Source organism: Triticum aestivum, chromosome 6A (genome assembly GCF_018294505.1).
Source record: "Triticum aestivum cultivar Chinese Spring chromosome 6A, IWGSC CS RefSeq v2.1, whole genome shotgun sequence".
Taxonomy (NCBI): domain Eukaryota; kingdom Viridiplantae; phylum Streptophyta; class Magnoliopsida; order Poales; family Poaceae; genus Triticum; species Triticum aestivum.
Genome location: NC_057809.1, coordinates 502,248,854 through 502,263,490, shown reverse-complemented (window position 1 = coordinate 502,263,490; position 14,637 = coordinate 502,248,854). Strand labels below are relative to the sequence as shown.

The 14,637-nt window shown below is 48.0% G+C and overlaps 2 protein-coding genes across 2 annotated transcripts; one reads left to right on the top strand and one right to left on the bottom strand.

Moving 5' to 3' along the window:
- Nucleotides 1–1,603: 1,603 nt before the first annotated feature.
- LOC123128138 (ATPase family AAA domain-containing protein 3C) lies at nt 1,604–5,948 on the top strand. Its single transcript, XM_044548071.1, has 8 exons — nt 1,604–1,953; nt 2,036–2,131; nt 2,654–2,764; nt 2,901–3,210; nt 3,572–3,662; nt 3,743–4,052; nt 4,685–4,833; nt 5,087–5,948. Exons 1-8 carry the CDS (start codon nt 1,696–1,698, stop codon nt 5,589–5,591), a joined length of 1,830 nt encoding a protein of 609 aa, XP_044404006.1. The 5' UTR covers nt 1,604–1,695; the 3' UTR covers nt 5,592–5,948.
- Nucleotides 5,949–7,655: 1,707 nt separating this feature from the next.
- Nucleotides 7,656–9,738, bottom strand: LOC123128139 (zinc-finger homeodomain protein 7). Its single transcript, XM_044548072.1, has one exon. The coding sequence runs from the start codon at nt 9,321–9,323 to the stop codon at nt 7,926–7,928; it is 1,398 nt and encodes a 465-aa protein (XP_044404007.1). The 5' UTR covers nt 9,324–9,738; the 3' UTR covers nt 7,656–7,925.
- Nucleotides 9,739–14,637: the final 4,899 nt, after the last annotated feature.

Here is a 14,637-nt window from a genome sequence, read left to right as displayed (position 1 = left end):
GACTGAAAAGGAAGTTGCTATCATCATTCAGGTTCATTGATCCGAAACAAGATATGCTCATGGCATGAAAAATGAGTCGGAGAAGTTCTCAACTCCTTCCCCACTCAAACCTCGATCCATTCGGGGGCTAATGATGAAGCTATGTACCTAGGGTAGGGTCATGGACCTGTCCCAACTGCCCTACCCAAGGACATCTCTAGAAGAAATCACCTTTCAATCGACTTGGAGGTGTTCCACTCGACAGACTCGAAGACACTCGACCAAGAAGCAATCACTCGACCAAGATCCAACCACTCGACGGCCAGAAGACCTAAAGGCACTCCGCACGCTAATGGTCGGTTATTAAATAGCTTTTATGGTCATCATAGCACTTTATTAGGGGCGTTACTAGTAACGCCCGACCTTAATGTATTTAAAACCCTGCACAACTGAGGGCCGGAGGGGTCCGGCGAACTCTATATAAGCCACCCCCTCCTCAGTGTAAAGGGTTCGCACCCCTGTAATTCATACACACATAATCCAGTCGACCGCCTCCGGGCTCCGAGACGTAGGGCTATTACTTCCTCCGAGAAGGGTCTGAACTTGTAAACCTCGTGTGCTTACAACTACTCCATAGCTAAGATCTTGCCTCTCCATACCTACCCCCCTACATTACTGTCAGACTTAGAACCACGACACATATCTCATGCATCAACATTCACTTTATACACATTAGCTCTGGTATGGTTCATTTAGCAACCTTGGTTTGCTCATCATCAATCGCCCTAGCTGAGTTAGCTATGATTGCATTTCTCGCCAATGCAATTATTGGCGGGCTAGCGATCCTAATTCCCATAACAGCTTCTCTCCTTTGCCACCAAATATACCATGCACCCACAATGATAGACTCCTGTAGACCAAGATGCTGAATAGTTGGTGACCGTCGGTGTTGGTTCCTAAGTAAGTTTTCAAGGAAGATGTTGCCAGATCTATCAGTTTTAAGTGCTTGATCAATCACCTCCTTCAGGACCAGAGCTCTCCAAACTTCTCTAGCTCTTGTGCATGTGTACATTGGCTCTGGCAAGTAGCACATTGTCCAGAAACAGGAATATGTCAATTTGCTAGCACCGAAAAGCATGGTATGATCCCATGCAAAGCCTTCAAACCGAATATTTTCAATTTACTTGGAACATTGAGTCTCCAAAAGATTTTCGAGACATGATTACTAGTGGAAGGACCATCATCTGAACCTTTGAGGCGCCCAACAAACTGATGGCTCCATTCGATGTAGTATATTGATCTAATCGAAAAATTATAAGACTTTGTGTTATGCCAGCAACAAAATCATCAGCCATGGTTGCACTCAAGGGTATTCTCAAAATCCTTTCAACAGCCACCGAGAAAAAAAATCATATGTGATTATATCCTCATCCCAATCTCCCGTAGTGTATAAGCACGGTAGTAGCTTTTCCCGTCGAAGAAAAAAAAATGTGTTTTTCCTTTTTACTTTTTGCTTGAATCTTTTTCCTCCAGATGATATATGGGCCGTCACAATGGAAGCGAATATAACCGAATGTTACCTGGCAAGGCCCAATACAGGCCCGTCCAGCACTCTCCCCCATCGACGGGAGCTCTCCCCCCGTCCTCCTCCCCTATTTTTCTCCAGTCGCCGCTTAGCCAAAACCCCCGAGAAAACCCTCGCGCCCCCTGCCCACCATGCGCCGCCTACTCCGGCCGGCGAAAGCGGCGGCCTCCGTGGCCGCCGGGGCCGCGGTACTGGCGTCGCTCGGCGAGGTCGCGTACGCGGATAGCGTCTTCTCCTTCCGCCGCCAGCCCGCCGCCCCTCCTCCTCCACCTCCAGATGCCCCCGCCCCCGCCGCCGCCTCGTCCGGCTCCAGCGGGTTCGACCCCGAGGAGCTGGAGCGCGGGGCCCGCGCGCTGCGGCAGATCAATGGCTCCCGGTACGCCAAGCTGGTAAGCTTCTCGCGCTCTTGCCCTTATTACCCGGATTATTGCCCGTTCTGACGCCCCCTGCTGTTGTTGGACTTGGCCCCAGCTGTTTGGGCTGATGCAGAGCCAGGAGGAGACGCGCCTCGCGGAGATGGCTGCGGAGAAGGTCCGCCACGATATCTACTGGAAAGTCAAGGAAATCGTGAGTTATTCGCGGCTTTTCCCCCTTTCATGCGAAAATTGCTCCATGTCACTCAATTCCAATGCTAGACTGCTCGAATTTATTTTACCTAATCCGCCTTTTGAGCATTCTCTTTCTGTATTGTTTGAGTTTGCGACTTCTCTGAAATGTAGAGCATCCCATTCGTTAACCATTAATTTGCTTAGAAAGCTTCCTGCAACAACAACAACAAGACCTACACGCAAAAAAACAACAACAAGACCTGCTTAAGAAAGCAGAGCTGTTAACATTCCAGTCTGGAATAAAAAATCTAGGATCTGACCATTCAAGTGGTATACGTCATAATTCATAGCAAATCACATCCTCGATCTTCGTGAGTAGCAAAGACTCACGGATTTGGAACTTCATGGCAATTAAAACTGGAACAAATGTGTTATGTCGGATAAAATTTCATCTGTGCGTCTAACTATGATGATGCATTGAGCCGTCGTACATGGCTGCTGCCAGTACACTCATATTTTTGTGTTGACCCTTATCTGACAGGAGGCGAAGCGGAAAATGGGTGAAGAATATAGAGAAAATTTGAAACAGCAATCACAAATTGAGGCACAAAGGTTACGCTACGAGGATGAGTTAGCTAAGAAAAGAAAGCAGGTATTGAATCTTCCACCCTCTTAACTACCTTTGTTAATGTTTATATCTATGTTAAGTTGGTGCTATTTCCTGTGGTGCATTGGGTTTATAAGGAGAACAATTAACACATGATTTAATCAAGCACCTATTTTGACAGGAAGAGCGTGAAGCTGAAAGACGACGGGATGCTGAACTTGTAAGGATGCAAGAGATTGGTGCCTTAAAAAGAGAACAAGCTAGGCGTGCCACAGAACAGAAGATTTTAGAGCAAGAGCTACAGACTCTGAAAGAAAGGGCTAAAAATGATCGTGAGACAAACAAAGAGAATGCTATTTCTAATGCTAAAGCTAAAGCTCATGAAGCAAAGCTGACAGAAGATTATGAAAGAAGAATGCTTGTGGAACTCATGAATGGCGAAAAAGAGAAGTGGCTTGCTGCAATAAATACCACCTTTCAACATATAGAAGGTTTATATACTTTTGCTACTCTGCTTAACTATTGTCGTTTATACTTATTTAAAGTCACATAACTACTTTGGTCAATCTTGCAATTTTCAATTATTTGATCAGTGTCCTTGTATTGAAATTTTCTTCCAAGTTAAATGAATAAGATTACACATCACTTAGCGTCCTGTTTCTACATTATACCATGTCTTCCTTCCTAATTTCACATCAAAACAGCTGGATGGTCTGTTTTCAGCGGAGATCTTTCTTATGTGTGCTTTAGATTTCAGATATGGATTGGGATTTCTATTTTTTAAATAAAGAAATCATGATTAGTTCCAGTTTTGCTCTAATTTTGATACCAGTTTCTCATGTGGAAGTGCAGGTGGGTTAAGAACATTATTGACTGATAGGAGTAAGCTAGTAATGGGTATTGGAGGAGTCACTGCACTAGCTGCTGGAGTTTACACTACTAGGTTTGTCTGGCGATCATATCATTTTCGTTGTCACAAACAATGATATGGACATGTGATGGTTCTATTTGATTTTCATTCAGGGAAGGAGCCAGGGTTACATGGGGTTACGTCAATAGAATTTTGGGTCAGCCTTCACTGATTCGTGAATCATCAATGCGAAAGTTTCCATTGCCAGGTCTTAAGGCTCTTAAACCTAGCTCTGCATCTCTGTCGGGAGGTGCGGGCTTTGAGAATGTTATTCTTCACCCTTCACTCAAACGGAGGATTGAACATCTTGCACGAGCAACTGCAAATACGAAATCTCATGATGCGCCATTCCGCAATATGTTGTTCTATGGACATCCTGGAACTGGCAAGACTTTAGTAGCCAGGGAAATGGCTCGCAAATCTGTAAGTTGATACATTTAATTTCTCACACTATCAATAGGGAGTTGTTTGTTGCCAATGCTCTTTTTTGGTGGGACTGTTGTGTATATTCAAAACCTGACTGGGTGTGACTTGATTGTAAATTTAAATTTAACTAAAATGTGAATTTTACCAAAGAAATCTTGGCCAATCAACTTCAGCAATATGTCAGTTTTATTTATTTATTGTGAAGACATGTTTTCAGATTGAATCTGTGTCTGGGCTTACAAGGCTCATTTGCATATTTGAACAAGAAAAACATCAACATCTGCAGTACCAAATCAATATCACTAGATAGTATATTTCCATATGTATTTATATGAACTTGTGGCTGTCAATACTTTTTTTGGTAAATTTGAACAAGTTTGACTGAAGAAAAAACAAATGAGCCTTGTAAACCTGGACGGAGAGAGTATGCAGCAACCATACTGCTCATGCTTTCATTTTCGTATTGAATGTTTAAGTTCAAAAGAGAGTGAAATCGATGAAGTTCCCTTTTCTAACACTAGGAGCTGTTAAAACTTTACTAGTAAGATACTTCTGTTTTGTAGGGAGATTTGTAGGAATTCCATTTCACATTGAAGATATTTGTGCTCACACCGTTGTACCCTTCACAGGGCCTTGATTATGCAATGATGACAGGGGGAGATGTTGCACCATTAGGATCAGAGGCTGTTACCAAGATCCATGAAATCTTCGACTGGGCTAAGAAGTCCCAAAAAGGAATGCTTCTTTTCATTGATGAGGCTGATGCATTCTTGTGCGAGTAAGTTTACAACTCAATCACTTTCTGACTACTTGTAATTATCTATAATACGAATAACAATTAGTAAATTCATCAAATCTAACCCTTTAATTGAGGTGTATAATTATGTTGCCCAAAAGTGATTTCAAACTCTGTTTATCAGGTTTTTTAGCTACTAGGTCTAACCAATCTTTATATTGGGGGGGGGGGGGTGGTAATATATACACATGAATTTTGTTAATCTATTTGTTTGTTTTTCTTTCTAATTCACTAGGCGTAACAGTACCCATATGAGTGAAGCCCAGCGGAGTGCTCTCAATGCACTATTATTTCGAACTGGTGACCAATCAAGGGACATCGTTCTTGTCCTTGCAACCAACCGACCGGGTGATCTTGATGCTGCTATTACTGACCGAATTGATGAAGTTATCGAGTTTCCCCTACCTGGGGAAGAGGAGCGGTTTCAGCTGCTCAAGTTATACTTGAACAACTACATGCCCAAGGAAGATGACAAGCGTTCTCCTTGGAGCACACTGCTGAAGAAGCAGCCGAAGAAGATACACGTACGGGACATAAGTGATGATCTCCTGAGGGATGCTGCGCGCAAGATTGATGGCTTCTCCGGCAGAGAGATTGCGAAGCTGATGGCCAGTGTGCAGGCTGCTGTCTACGGGAGTCCTGACTGCATATTGAATCCGCAGCTGTTCCGCGAGGTGGTTGAGTACAAGATCGGCGAGCACCAGCAGCGCATGAAGCTTGCTTCGGAGGCTGCAGCTTGAGCGGTGTTGTAGATTTATCTGGGGGTGGCATTATTCCTGATTGATTGAGGCATGGCACTGAGATATCATCTCCTCCCACCTACTTCTGATAGCAGCTATGGTTTCGAATTACAGTAGAGACAGAAAATCTTGTGTGTCACGGGTTGGTTCTGTCAATTTTGTTCGATGCGTGCTTACCTGTGGCGAACTTAGGTAGAGCATGTCCTTCAGGCCTTCTAACCTCGTCTAGGTTTCTTACCTGTTCAGGCGGCCTTGGTAATAATCTGTACGCTTGTTTTACACACGCTATTCAAGATGAGGGGATAATGTTTCGGTGCTAATTGTCAAAATTGCGCAGTTGAACTGCGATGCCGTTTCTCTTCTCTGGGGTTTATCTTGTTTTGAAGGTGTCTCCAGTTCATTAGTCTCTTTAATCAGAAACTAACTCGATGACGCCCACGTCAACTCAGTACCCAGACTTCTCCTGCCCAAGATTTACGGTGGGTAAACCCGTGTGTGATCAACATGTAATTGCGTTTGAAACGGCTGTATGGAACTGACAAGGAAATGAAAGCTACGGGGAGGGGTACAGAAGACACAAGAGTGCCACCGGAGCATGGTCCCCCAGCATCAGCCATCAATCATCTTCACGTAATAAATGATGTAGTTTCCGTTTCCGGTCTCATCTTCCCACCTCCAGGTACATACCCCCATTGTTCTTCTTCCCCTCCAGCAACAGCGCACAAGAACTAGTCTTCCGTAAATCTCATCTGTAACCCAACCATCAAGGCCGAACTATAGCCAAGTACAGCGCGCCTGTAGATCTCGTGGTGGTATTGAAGTTCCACCAGTCACTGTCGTGGCGCAAGGCACGACCTGCTTAACCTCCCCCTACGACACCATGCCTTGCCACCATATCAATTTTCTGTAGGTTCCAGAGCCGCATCACCCAGCATTCATGCGGGAATTCAGCCCTCGACCAATCGTTTTCCCTTCCAAAATACGCTTTTTCTTCTTCTTCTTCTGAAATGTCCGAAAGACGCTTGCAAAACGCAAGAAACTCCCCTTTCATCAGGACTATGGGGGAGGCAGAGGTACAGCCCAGCATATGCATCATCATCACGCTGGCGACCGCACCCACAGAACAAAAAACAAACCACGGGATGAAATGTCATTGCCGGAATCGCACCAAATCGCAGGGCTGGATGGGCTTGTGATGCAAGCCTTCAATTTTGCCGACAATATACATATCATCATTCACTTTGCGCTGCCATCCACCCAACACGCACACACTCACACTCACTCAAAACGCAGGCCGGCCCGGTCTCGCCCCCCCTTTGATCAGCCTCTGACACGCACAGTCCGCTCTCACATGCGCCTGCTGCCTTCTGGCCAAAGTCCAACAACTTGACACCACCACCACCGGAAATCAGGAAGGGGAGAGGAGGGGAGAGGGAGACGAGAAGAACGAAAGAAAAAGAAAGAAAAAACACGAGAGCTTTGGCAGGAGGCCATCCATGGAAGCAGCAGCCAGCAGCAGCTCAAACAAATTTGCCCCCCAGAAAGGCTGCCGAGACAACTTAGGAAAGGGGGTTAGCGGCGGGGCCACCCAATCAAGGGCAGAAAGCTGGGGCAGCAGGGGCTTAGGAGCCCTCCTGTAATGACCCCCTCCTTAATTGTACTTTGCACACCAAATGACAAACCCCCACGCCTAAGTACATTCCGAGCCAGCCAGCACAGGGCCCCTCCCTCGCCCCGATGCATGCAGCGGCAACGCACACACCACAACACAATGCCCCTCTGCCAAAGGGAATCCAACAAGCCCCAAAAGCAAAGTCAAAAAGCAACGAGTGCCTTCCCAAGCCAAGACGGGCGCGTGCATTGGCATTTGGCAATGGCACTGCCGCTGCCGCTGCAATTGCATCAAGAAATGCCGCTGCCACTGCAAGCCTGCAGCTGCGTACGTACATACAAGCGAGCACGGGCACGCATGCGCTACAGCGCTGGCAGAGAGAGAGAGAGAGGCCCTAAAATCTTCAATGTGGGAGTAGGATCTAAGCAAGAAGCAGTTGGCTCTCACCGTGCTAACCTAGCCATTGTTATTTATCCATGAGACGAGAGCAATGAGCGAGAGGAAGAAGGAAGGAGTGAATGCATGCATGCCGCCTCAGGGTTCAAGGCTGCCTCATCTCACATTACTGGTCTGGTCTACTCCCTCCTAAGTGACTGCCGACGCACGAGTTAACACCTGACGACGATGAGGTTACGGGAATTACACGGGACAAATGATAAAAATGCTGCTAATGGCTAATGCATCCTCTAGCGTTGTGCTGCTGCTGCTGCCCGCTCGCTCGCTCATGCGCCGTGCTGCTGCTGCTGCTGCTGCTGATGGTGGGGCGGCGGCGCGGGGTGGTGCTGGTGGGGAGCAGGAGGACTGGGGTCGTGGTGGAGCGGCGGCAGCGGCGGCGGGGACGTGGCCGAGGTCTTGGCGAGGTGCTTGTTGTTGTGCATCCACACCTTGAGGACGCGGCGGGGCACACCGACCTGCGCGCAGAAGGCGTCCACCACGCCGCCGTCGGGCTTCTGCACGCGCCAGCCCACGCGGTGCGCGAACTCCAGCATGCGCTCCTTCTGCTCCGGCGTGAACTTGGTCCGGAACCGCTTCTTGCTCGGCGCCGGGGGCGCGGAGGCCGACCCGCCCGCGGCCGCCTGCGCCTGCGCCTGCGGCGGAGGGGGCGGCGGCGGCGGGGCGCGCAGCTCCTCGCTCGACGACTCGGCCAGCGCGGCGGGCGCAGACATCGGGGACGCCGGGACGTGCGGGCGCTTCTGCTGCATGTGCGGCGGGGCGAGGAGGAGCGGCATGAGCCGGGAGTTGGCGCCGGCCGGGGTCGCGGAGGGGGACACCACGGCGGAGGCGGGGGACGGAGAGGGCGAGGGGACCAGCACCACCGGCTCGCGGCGGTGGAAGCTGCGGTGGCAGCCGCACGCGGCGCAGGCCAGCGCGGCGGGCCCGTCGCCCGGGGACGGCATGAACTCGCCGCAGCCGTCGAGCACGTGCGCGCCCATCCGCGCGGCGTGGTTCCGCAGGCACTCCCTGTACCTCCACGGCAGGGGCTCCGGGCCCGAGGCGCCACCGTGCTCGCCCGGCGCCCTTGTGGCGCCGCCGGTCACGATGGCAAGCGTAGGCGGCGGGGGAGGCATGGTGCCACCGCCAAGCACGCCATTCCTCGCCGGCTCCTGATGGCGCTGCTGGTGCTGCGGCTGCGGCTGCTGCTGCTGCTGCTGACGGTGGGCCTCCCCAGGCGCCTCCACCGTCCTCTCCCGCTCCCTCTCGCGGTCCACCCTTCTCCGGTGGGGATGCTGGTGCTGGGGCAGGAGGAAGCCGGGCGGCGCCTGCGGTGGCGGCGGCGGCGGCGGCGAGGAGACGAGGGAGGAGTTGGGAGGCAGGAGGGGCCTGGAGAAAGCCGCGGCCTCCATCAAGGAGGAGGGCGAGGAGGCAGCCGCGGCAGGCGAGCCAAGAACCTGCGGAGCCTGGCCCTGCATGTGCAGGTGCTGCGGGGGCGCGGCCGCGGCCGGCGCCATGGTGTAGTGGTGGCGATGATGGTGCGGGTGCTGGTGCTGGTGCTGGTGCCGACGGTCCCGCATCGCCCCCTCCTCGTCCTCCTCCTCCTCCTCATCGTCCTCCTCTTCCTCTTCCTCCTCCTCCTCCAGCTCCTCGTCCTCCTCCACATGCGATGACCTCTTGTACTCCATGGGCGTCTCCCGTCTCCGGCCTCGCCGGAGCTAGCTAGCTAGCCCGCCCGCGTTCTCGCCGGTGCGATTAGGACAGGACGGGCCGGAGATTCTTCTCTTTCCTGTGGCGTGTTCTTGGGCGGTGGGGTTGTTGGGGCGTGCTGTGTTGCGACTTGTTCTAACTTCTAAGTGGGAACCTTATAGTCGTGGCTAGGTTTGTGGTGGAGCTGGGAGGGAGGGGGGTGTTGGCCTCAAGGGGGAAAGAGGGGAGCTTAACGGAGGCGGGCGGGAGGGATACACCGGAACACTCCTAGAGGGTGGTATGGCATGGCTGGTTAGCGATGGTTATTAAGGACGTACGGTGGCAGTAACCACATGGCATCCATAAAGCGGGGAATGTCTCCTTGGGAGAGAGCTAGCTATCCTATCTATCTATCTATCTATCTGCATCTATCTCTCTCACTAGGCCATCTTATCTACCCGGGCTTCTCAAAAGAAAGAAACGGAGGGGGGGCGAGCAGGGCCAGGGCAAAGGCGAGGTGACGGCAGAGAGAAAGTGGCCGCTGCTGGGGGTGCGGCTTGCTTGAACCAGTCCACTCTCGTGGTCGTGGTGGTACTACGCCAGCACTGTGCACTCCACGGAGTGGTTTTTAGAGAGAGGTTTGGACGGGAGGAAGAAGCCCATGCCCATGCCCTGCCCTGCCCTGCCACCACCGACAGGGGCCATGTTTCACCACCTCGCTCTCGCTCCCACGGGAAGACTGCAGCACCATGGATGATGGCATTGCCATTGCCATTGCTACCGGCACCTCTCCTTCGAACCCAGAACCCAAACCCTGATCAAACCCGCCATTGCTGCCGTGTTCTCTCTCTGTGCGTGCATGGCGTGCCCTAGCTAGAAGCTAGCTAGCTTCCTTAATGGCGCCCCGCTCCAATTCTCGCCCTGCAGCGAGTGACCTACCGATCAGGCACCGCAATAACTGCAAGCGCCGTGGCGTATTTGCTTGCCCCATTGACCCCAAGTACGCCCATGTATCCCCACCCACGCCCATCTCTTGCGCTGCGTGGTGCGGCAAATATCACATAACTGATCTGTGATCGGAACTATTTCACAAAGTGAACCGTGTTTGAAAAAAATTCAGACCATTTTCTACAGTGCCCGACAGTCAGGCGCCACACTGCACTGTGCACCGTCTGGTCCTCCGGCGTTGCACATCTAGCCAGGCCTGGCACCACACCCAGTCGTGCAGAGCCTAACAGCTAGGCGCCAAGCATGTAATATGCAACGCCTACCAATTAGACACTGCACATTCTATTAACAAGACCCGGGCTGCCCCCCAACCCCCCACAACACCCCACCCCAACCCCCCACAACACCCCACCCCAACCCCCTAGCACATCTCTTCCTCTCAAATCCTTCCCCATATCTTGAAGATCTGAAGATTTTCTTCGTGGATTTCGAACCCATTCCCTCTCTCTAGGCAATCTCCTCTGATCTCCTCGTTTTCATCCAAAAAATGCTCACATCTGCTCATTTCTTGCTGGTTTGGGCAAACCCTAGTTTTTCATGGATTTTGAAATTTGTATGAAAGTATGAGATGTTTGTTTACCAATTTGTTAGGGTTAGCCTTCTTAGTATGTTAGCGTTAGGGGTTATGGGTGTTGTTATGTTGGGGTTAGGGTTAGGGTTGTTAATATGTTAGGGTTATGCCTATGGTTATTGTTAAGTGGGGGTTAGGGTTATTGTTTGATATATATGTTAGGGCTTTGTATTTTGTGTTAATATTCGGATGAGTGCTTATGAAATATATGTTACGTTGTGTTATTTTAATTATTCTAGGGATGGATAGAACATGTGTTCTTATTCATCATGTGGTCAAAGACGCCTTTTTGAAAGGCAATATTGAACTGGATCAGGATGAGCTTGACATGGTGTTTTAGAGTAGTCCTAGCTATGTCGAGGTGTTGGAACAAGTGAGGAAAGATTTGAATTGGATGGACCCCAAGTGAAATCGTTGAGTTGGAGGGAAGGCATAATGTGGGTTCCGGAATGCACATCCGTTGGAAGGCCATGCGTGTGAACTCCGAGCAATGTTGGGTTGCATACAAGGAGACGGTGGGCGAATCGCTAGACAAGGCTCTTGAGTTATTTGCTACGAAGAAGGTTGAGTCTACTTTGCATTTGGACTTGAACCGGAACGCCTCCCCGTTGGTTGCTAGTAGCCCCCACCCGTGAACCAAGATGAAATGAGTGAACCACCTTTGACTCAACAAGTGAGGCTAACATTGACCCGATTTTAAACAAGCAAGATGAAACTTTGCAAGAGGAGAATGATGAATATGAGAACGATGACAATGAAGATAATCTCCATGACAACGATGTGGGTGCTCTATGACAAATATTATGTTTAAGGGACAATGGACCAGTCCATCCCTTATTCCCGTGGCTATGCATCAAAGCCGGATGACGAAGGTCCCGATGAAGAAGTTGATGGGGATGGCACATTCCTGACCGGGCAATACAAAGGCACTTTGTTGGTCACAATAGCGAGTGATGCCAATAACCGGGTGTTGCCTTTGGCTTTTGCTTTGGTTGACGTGGAGAACAATGATAACTGGGAGTGGTTCTTGCGTCTTTTGAGAACCAAGGTATTACCGGCTCAAAGGGAAATTTGTGTCATATCGGATCGCCATCAAGGAATTCTTAACGCAGTGGACATTGACATTCCCGGGCATGCTCCGTTGCACCATCGATGGTGCGTGAGGCATTTTTGTTCAAACTTCTACAAGGCATGTGGCCTTAAGGAGTTGGCTGATACGTCTCTGTCGTATCTATAATTTTTGATTGTTTCATGCCAATATTATACAACTTTCACATTCTTTTGGCAACCTACCAATCCACAATTACTCACTAGCATGACTCTAATATCACCATCTTTATATCCCAAAACAATCATAAGGAATCGAACTTCTCATAGTATTCAATGCTCTTCATATGAAAGTTTTTATTATAACCCTCTTGGATGCCCATCATATTAGGACTAAATTCATAACCTAAGCAAATTACCATGCTGTTTAGAAAGACTCTGAAAATAGTATAAGTGAACATGAGAGTTTAACAATTTCTATAAAATAAAGCCACCGCCGTGCTCTAAAAAGATATAAGTGAAGCACTAGAGCAAATTGCCTAGCTCAAAATATATAAGTAAAGCACATAGAGTATTCTAATAAATTCATGATTCATGCGTGTCCCTCTCAAAAGGTGTGTACAACAAGGAGGATTGTGGCAAACTAAAAATCAAAGACTCATATCATACAAGATGCTCCAAGCAAAACACATATCATGTGGTGAATAAAAATATAGCCTCAAGTAAATTTACCGATAAATGAAGACGAAAGAGGGGATGCCATACGGGGCATCCCCAAGCTTAGATGCTTGGTTGTCCTTGAATATTACCTTGGGGTGCCATGGGCATCCCCAAGCTTAGGCTCTTGCTTCCATAGTCCATCAAATCTTTACCCAAAACTTGAAAACTTCACAACACAAAACTCAACAGAAAACTCATGAGATCCGTTAGTATAAGAAAATAAATCACCACTTTTTGGTACTGTTGTGAACTCATTCTTTATTTATATTGGTGTAATATCTAATGTATTCTAACTTCTCCATGATTCATACCCCCCGATACTACCCATAAATTCATTAAAATAAGCAAACAACACATAGAAAACAGAATCTGTCAAAAACAGAACAGTCTCTAGCAATCTGAAAACTTTGTATACTTCCGTAACTCCAGAAATTCTAAAAAAAATTAGGACAACCTGGGCAATTTGTATATTAATCTTGTGTAAAGCATTCAGATCAAAATCACGCTTTCATGATTTTTGAAAATTATTTTACTGGGCGCAAAACTTTTGTTTTTCAGCAAGATCAAATCAACTATCACTGTAAGCCATCCCAAAGGTCTTACTTGGCTCAAACACTAATTAAACACCAAAACACAATTACTATAGAAGTAATAATGTGTAATATCATAAAAACAGAAAATAAAAATATTAGGTTGTTGATGCCTACTGCGCAACTTTATTCTTGTAGACTCGTGTTGGGCCTCCAAGCGCAAAGGTTTGTAGGACAGTAGCCATTTTCCCTCAAGTGGATGACCTAAAGTTTATCAATCCGTGGGAGGTGTAGGTTGAAGATGGTCTCTCTCAAACAACCCTGCAACCAAATAACACAGAGTCTCTTGTGTCCCCAACACACCAAATACAATGGTAAATTGCATAGGCGCACTAGTTCGACAAAGAGATGGTGATACAAGTGTAATATGGATTTATATATTGATTTTTGTAATAGTAACAATAAAAACAGCAAGGTAGTGAGTAACAAAAGTGAGCATAAACGGTATTGTAATGCTTGAAAATGAGGCCTAGGGTCTGTATTTTCGCTAGTGCAATCTACCAACAATGCTAATATAATTGGATCATATAACCATCCCTCACGTGCGATGAAGAATCACTCCAAAGTTCTTATCTAGTGGAGAACATAAGAAGAAATTGTTTGTAGTGTACGAAACCACCTCAATGATATTCTTTACGATCAATATATCCTAGAGTTCGTACTAAAATAACACCAAGATATTCTTTCCGATCGATCTAACCAAGAGTTCATACTAAAATAACACCATATGATACACATCAACAAACTCTAATGTCACCTGGATACTCCAATGTCACCGCGAGTATCCGTGAGTTGATTATACGATATGCATCAAACAATTTCAGATTCATAATACTCAATCCAACACAAAGAACATCAAAGAGTGCCCCAATATTTCTACCGGAGAAACAAAAAAGAGAACGTGCATCAACCCCTATGCATAGATTACCCCAATGTCACCTCAGGAATCTGTGAGTTGAGTGCTAAAACACATTTCAAGTGAATCAATATGATACCCCATTGTCACCATGGGTATTCATAGCAAGACATACATCAAGTGTTCTCAAATCCATAAAAGTATTCAATCCGATAAGAACGAAACCTCAAAGGGAAAACTCAATTCACAACATGATAGAGAGGGGAAAACACCATATGATCCAACTATATTAACAAAGCCCGTGATACATCAAGACCGTGACATCTCAAGAACACGAGAGAGAGATATTAAACACATAGCTACTAGTACAAACCCTCAGCACCAAGGGTGGACTACTCCCTCCTCATCATGGTGGCCGCCTTGATGATGAAGATGGCCACCGGTGATGATTTCCCCCTCCGGCGGAGTGCCGGAACAGGGTCCAGATTGGTTTTTCATGACTACAAAGGCTTGTGGCAGCG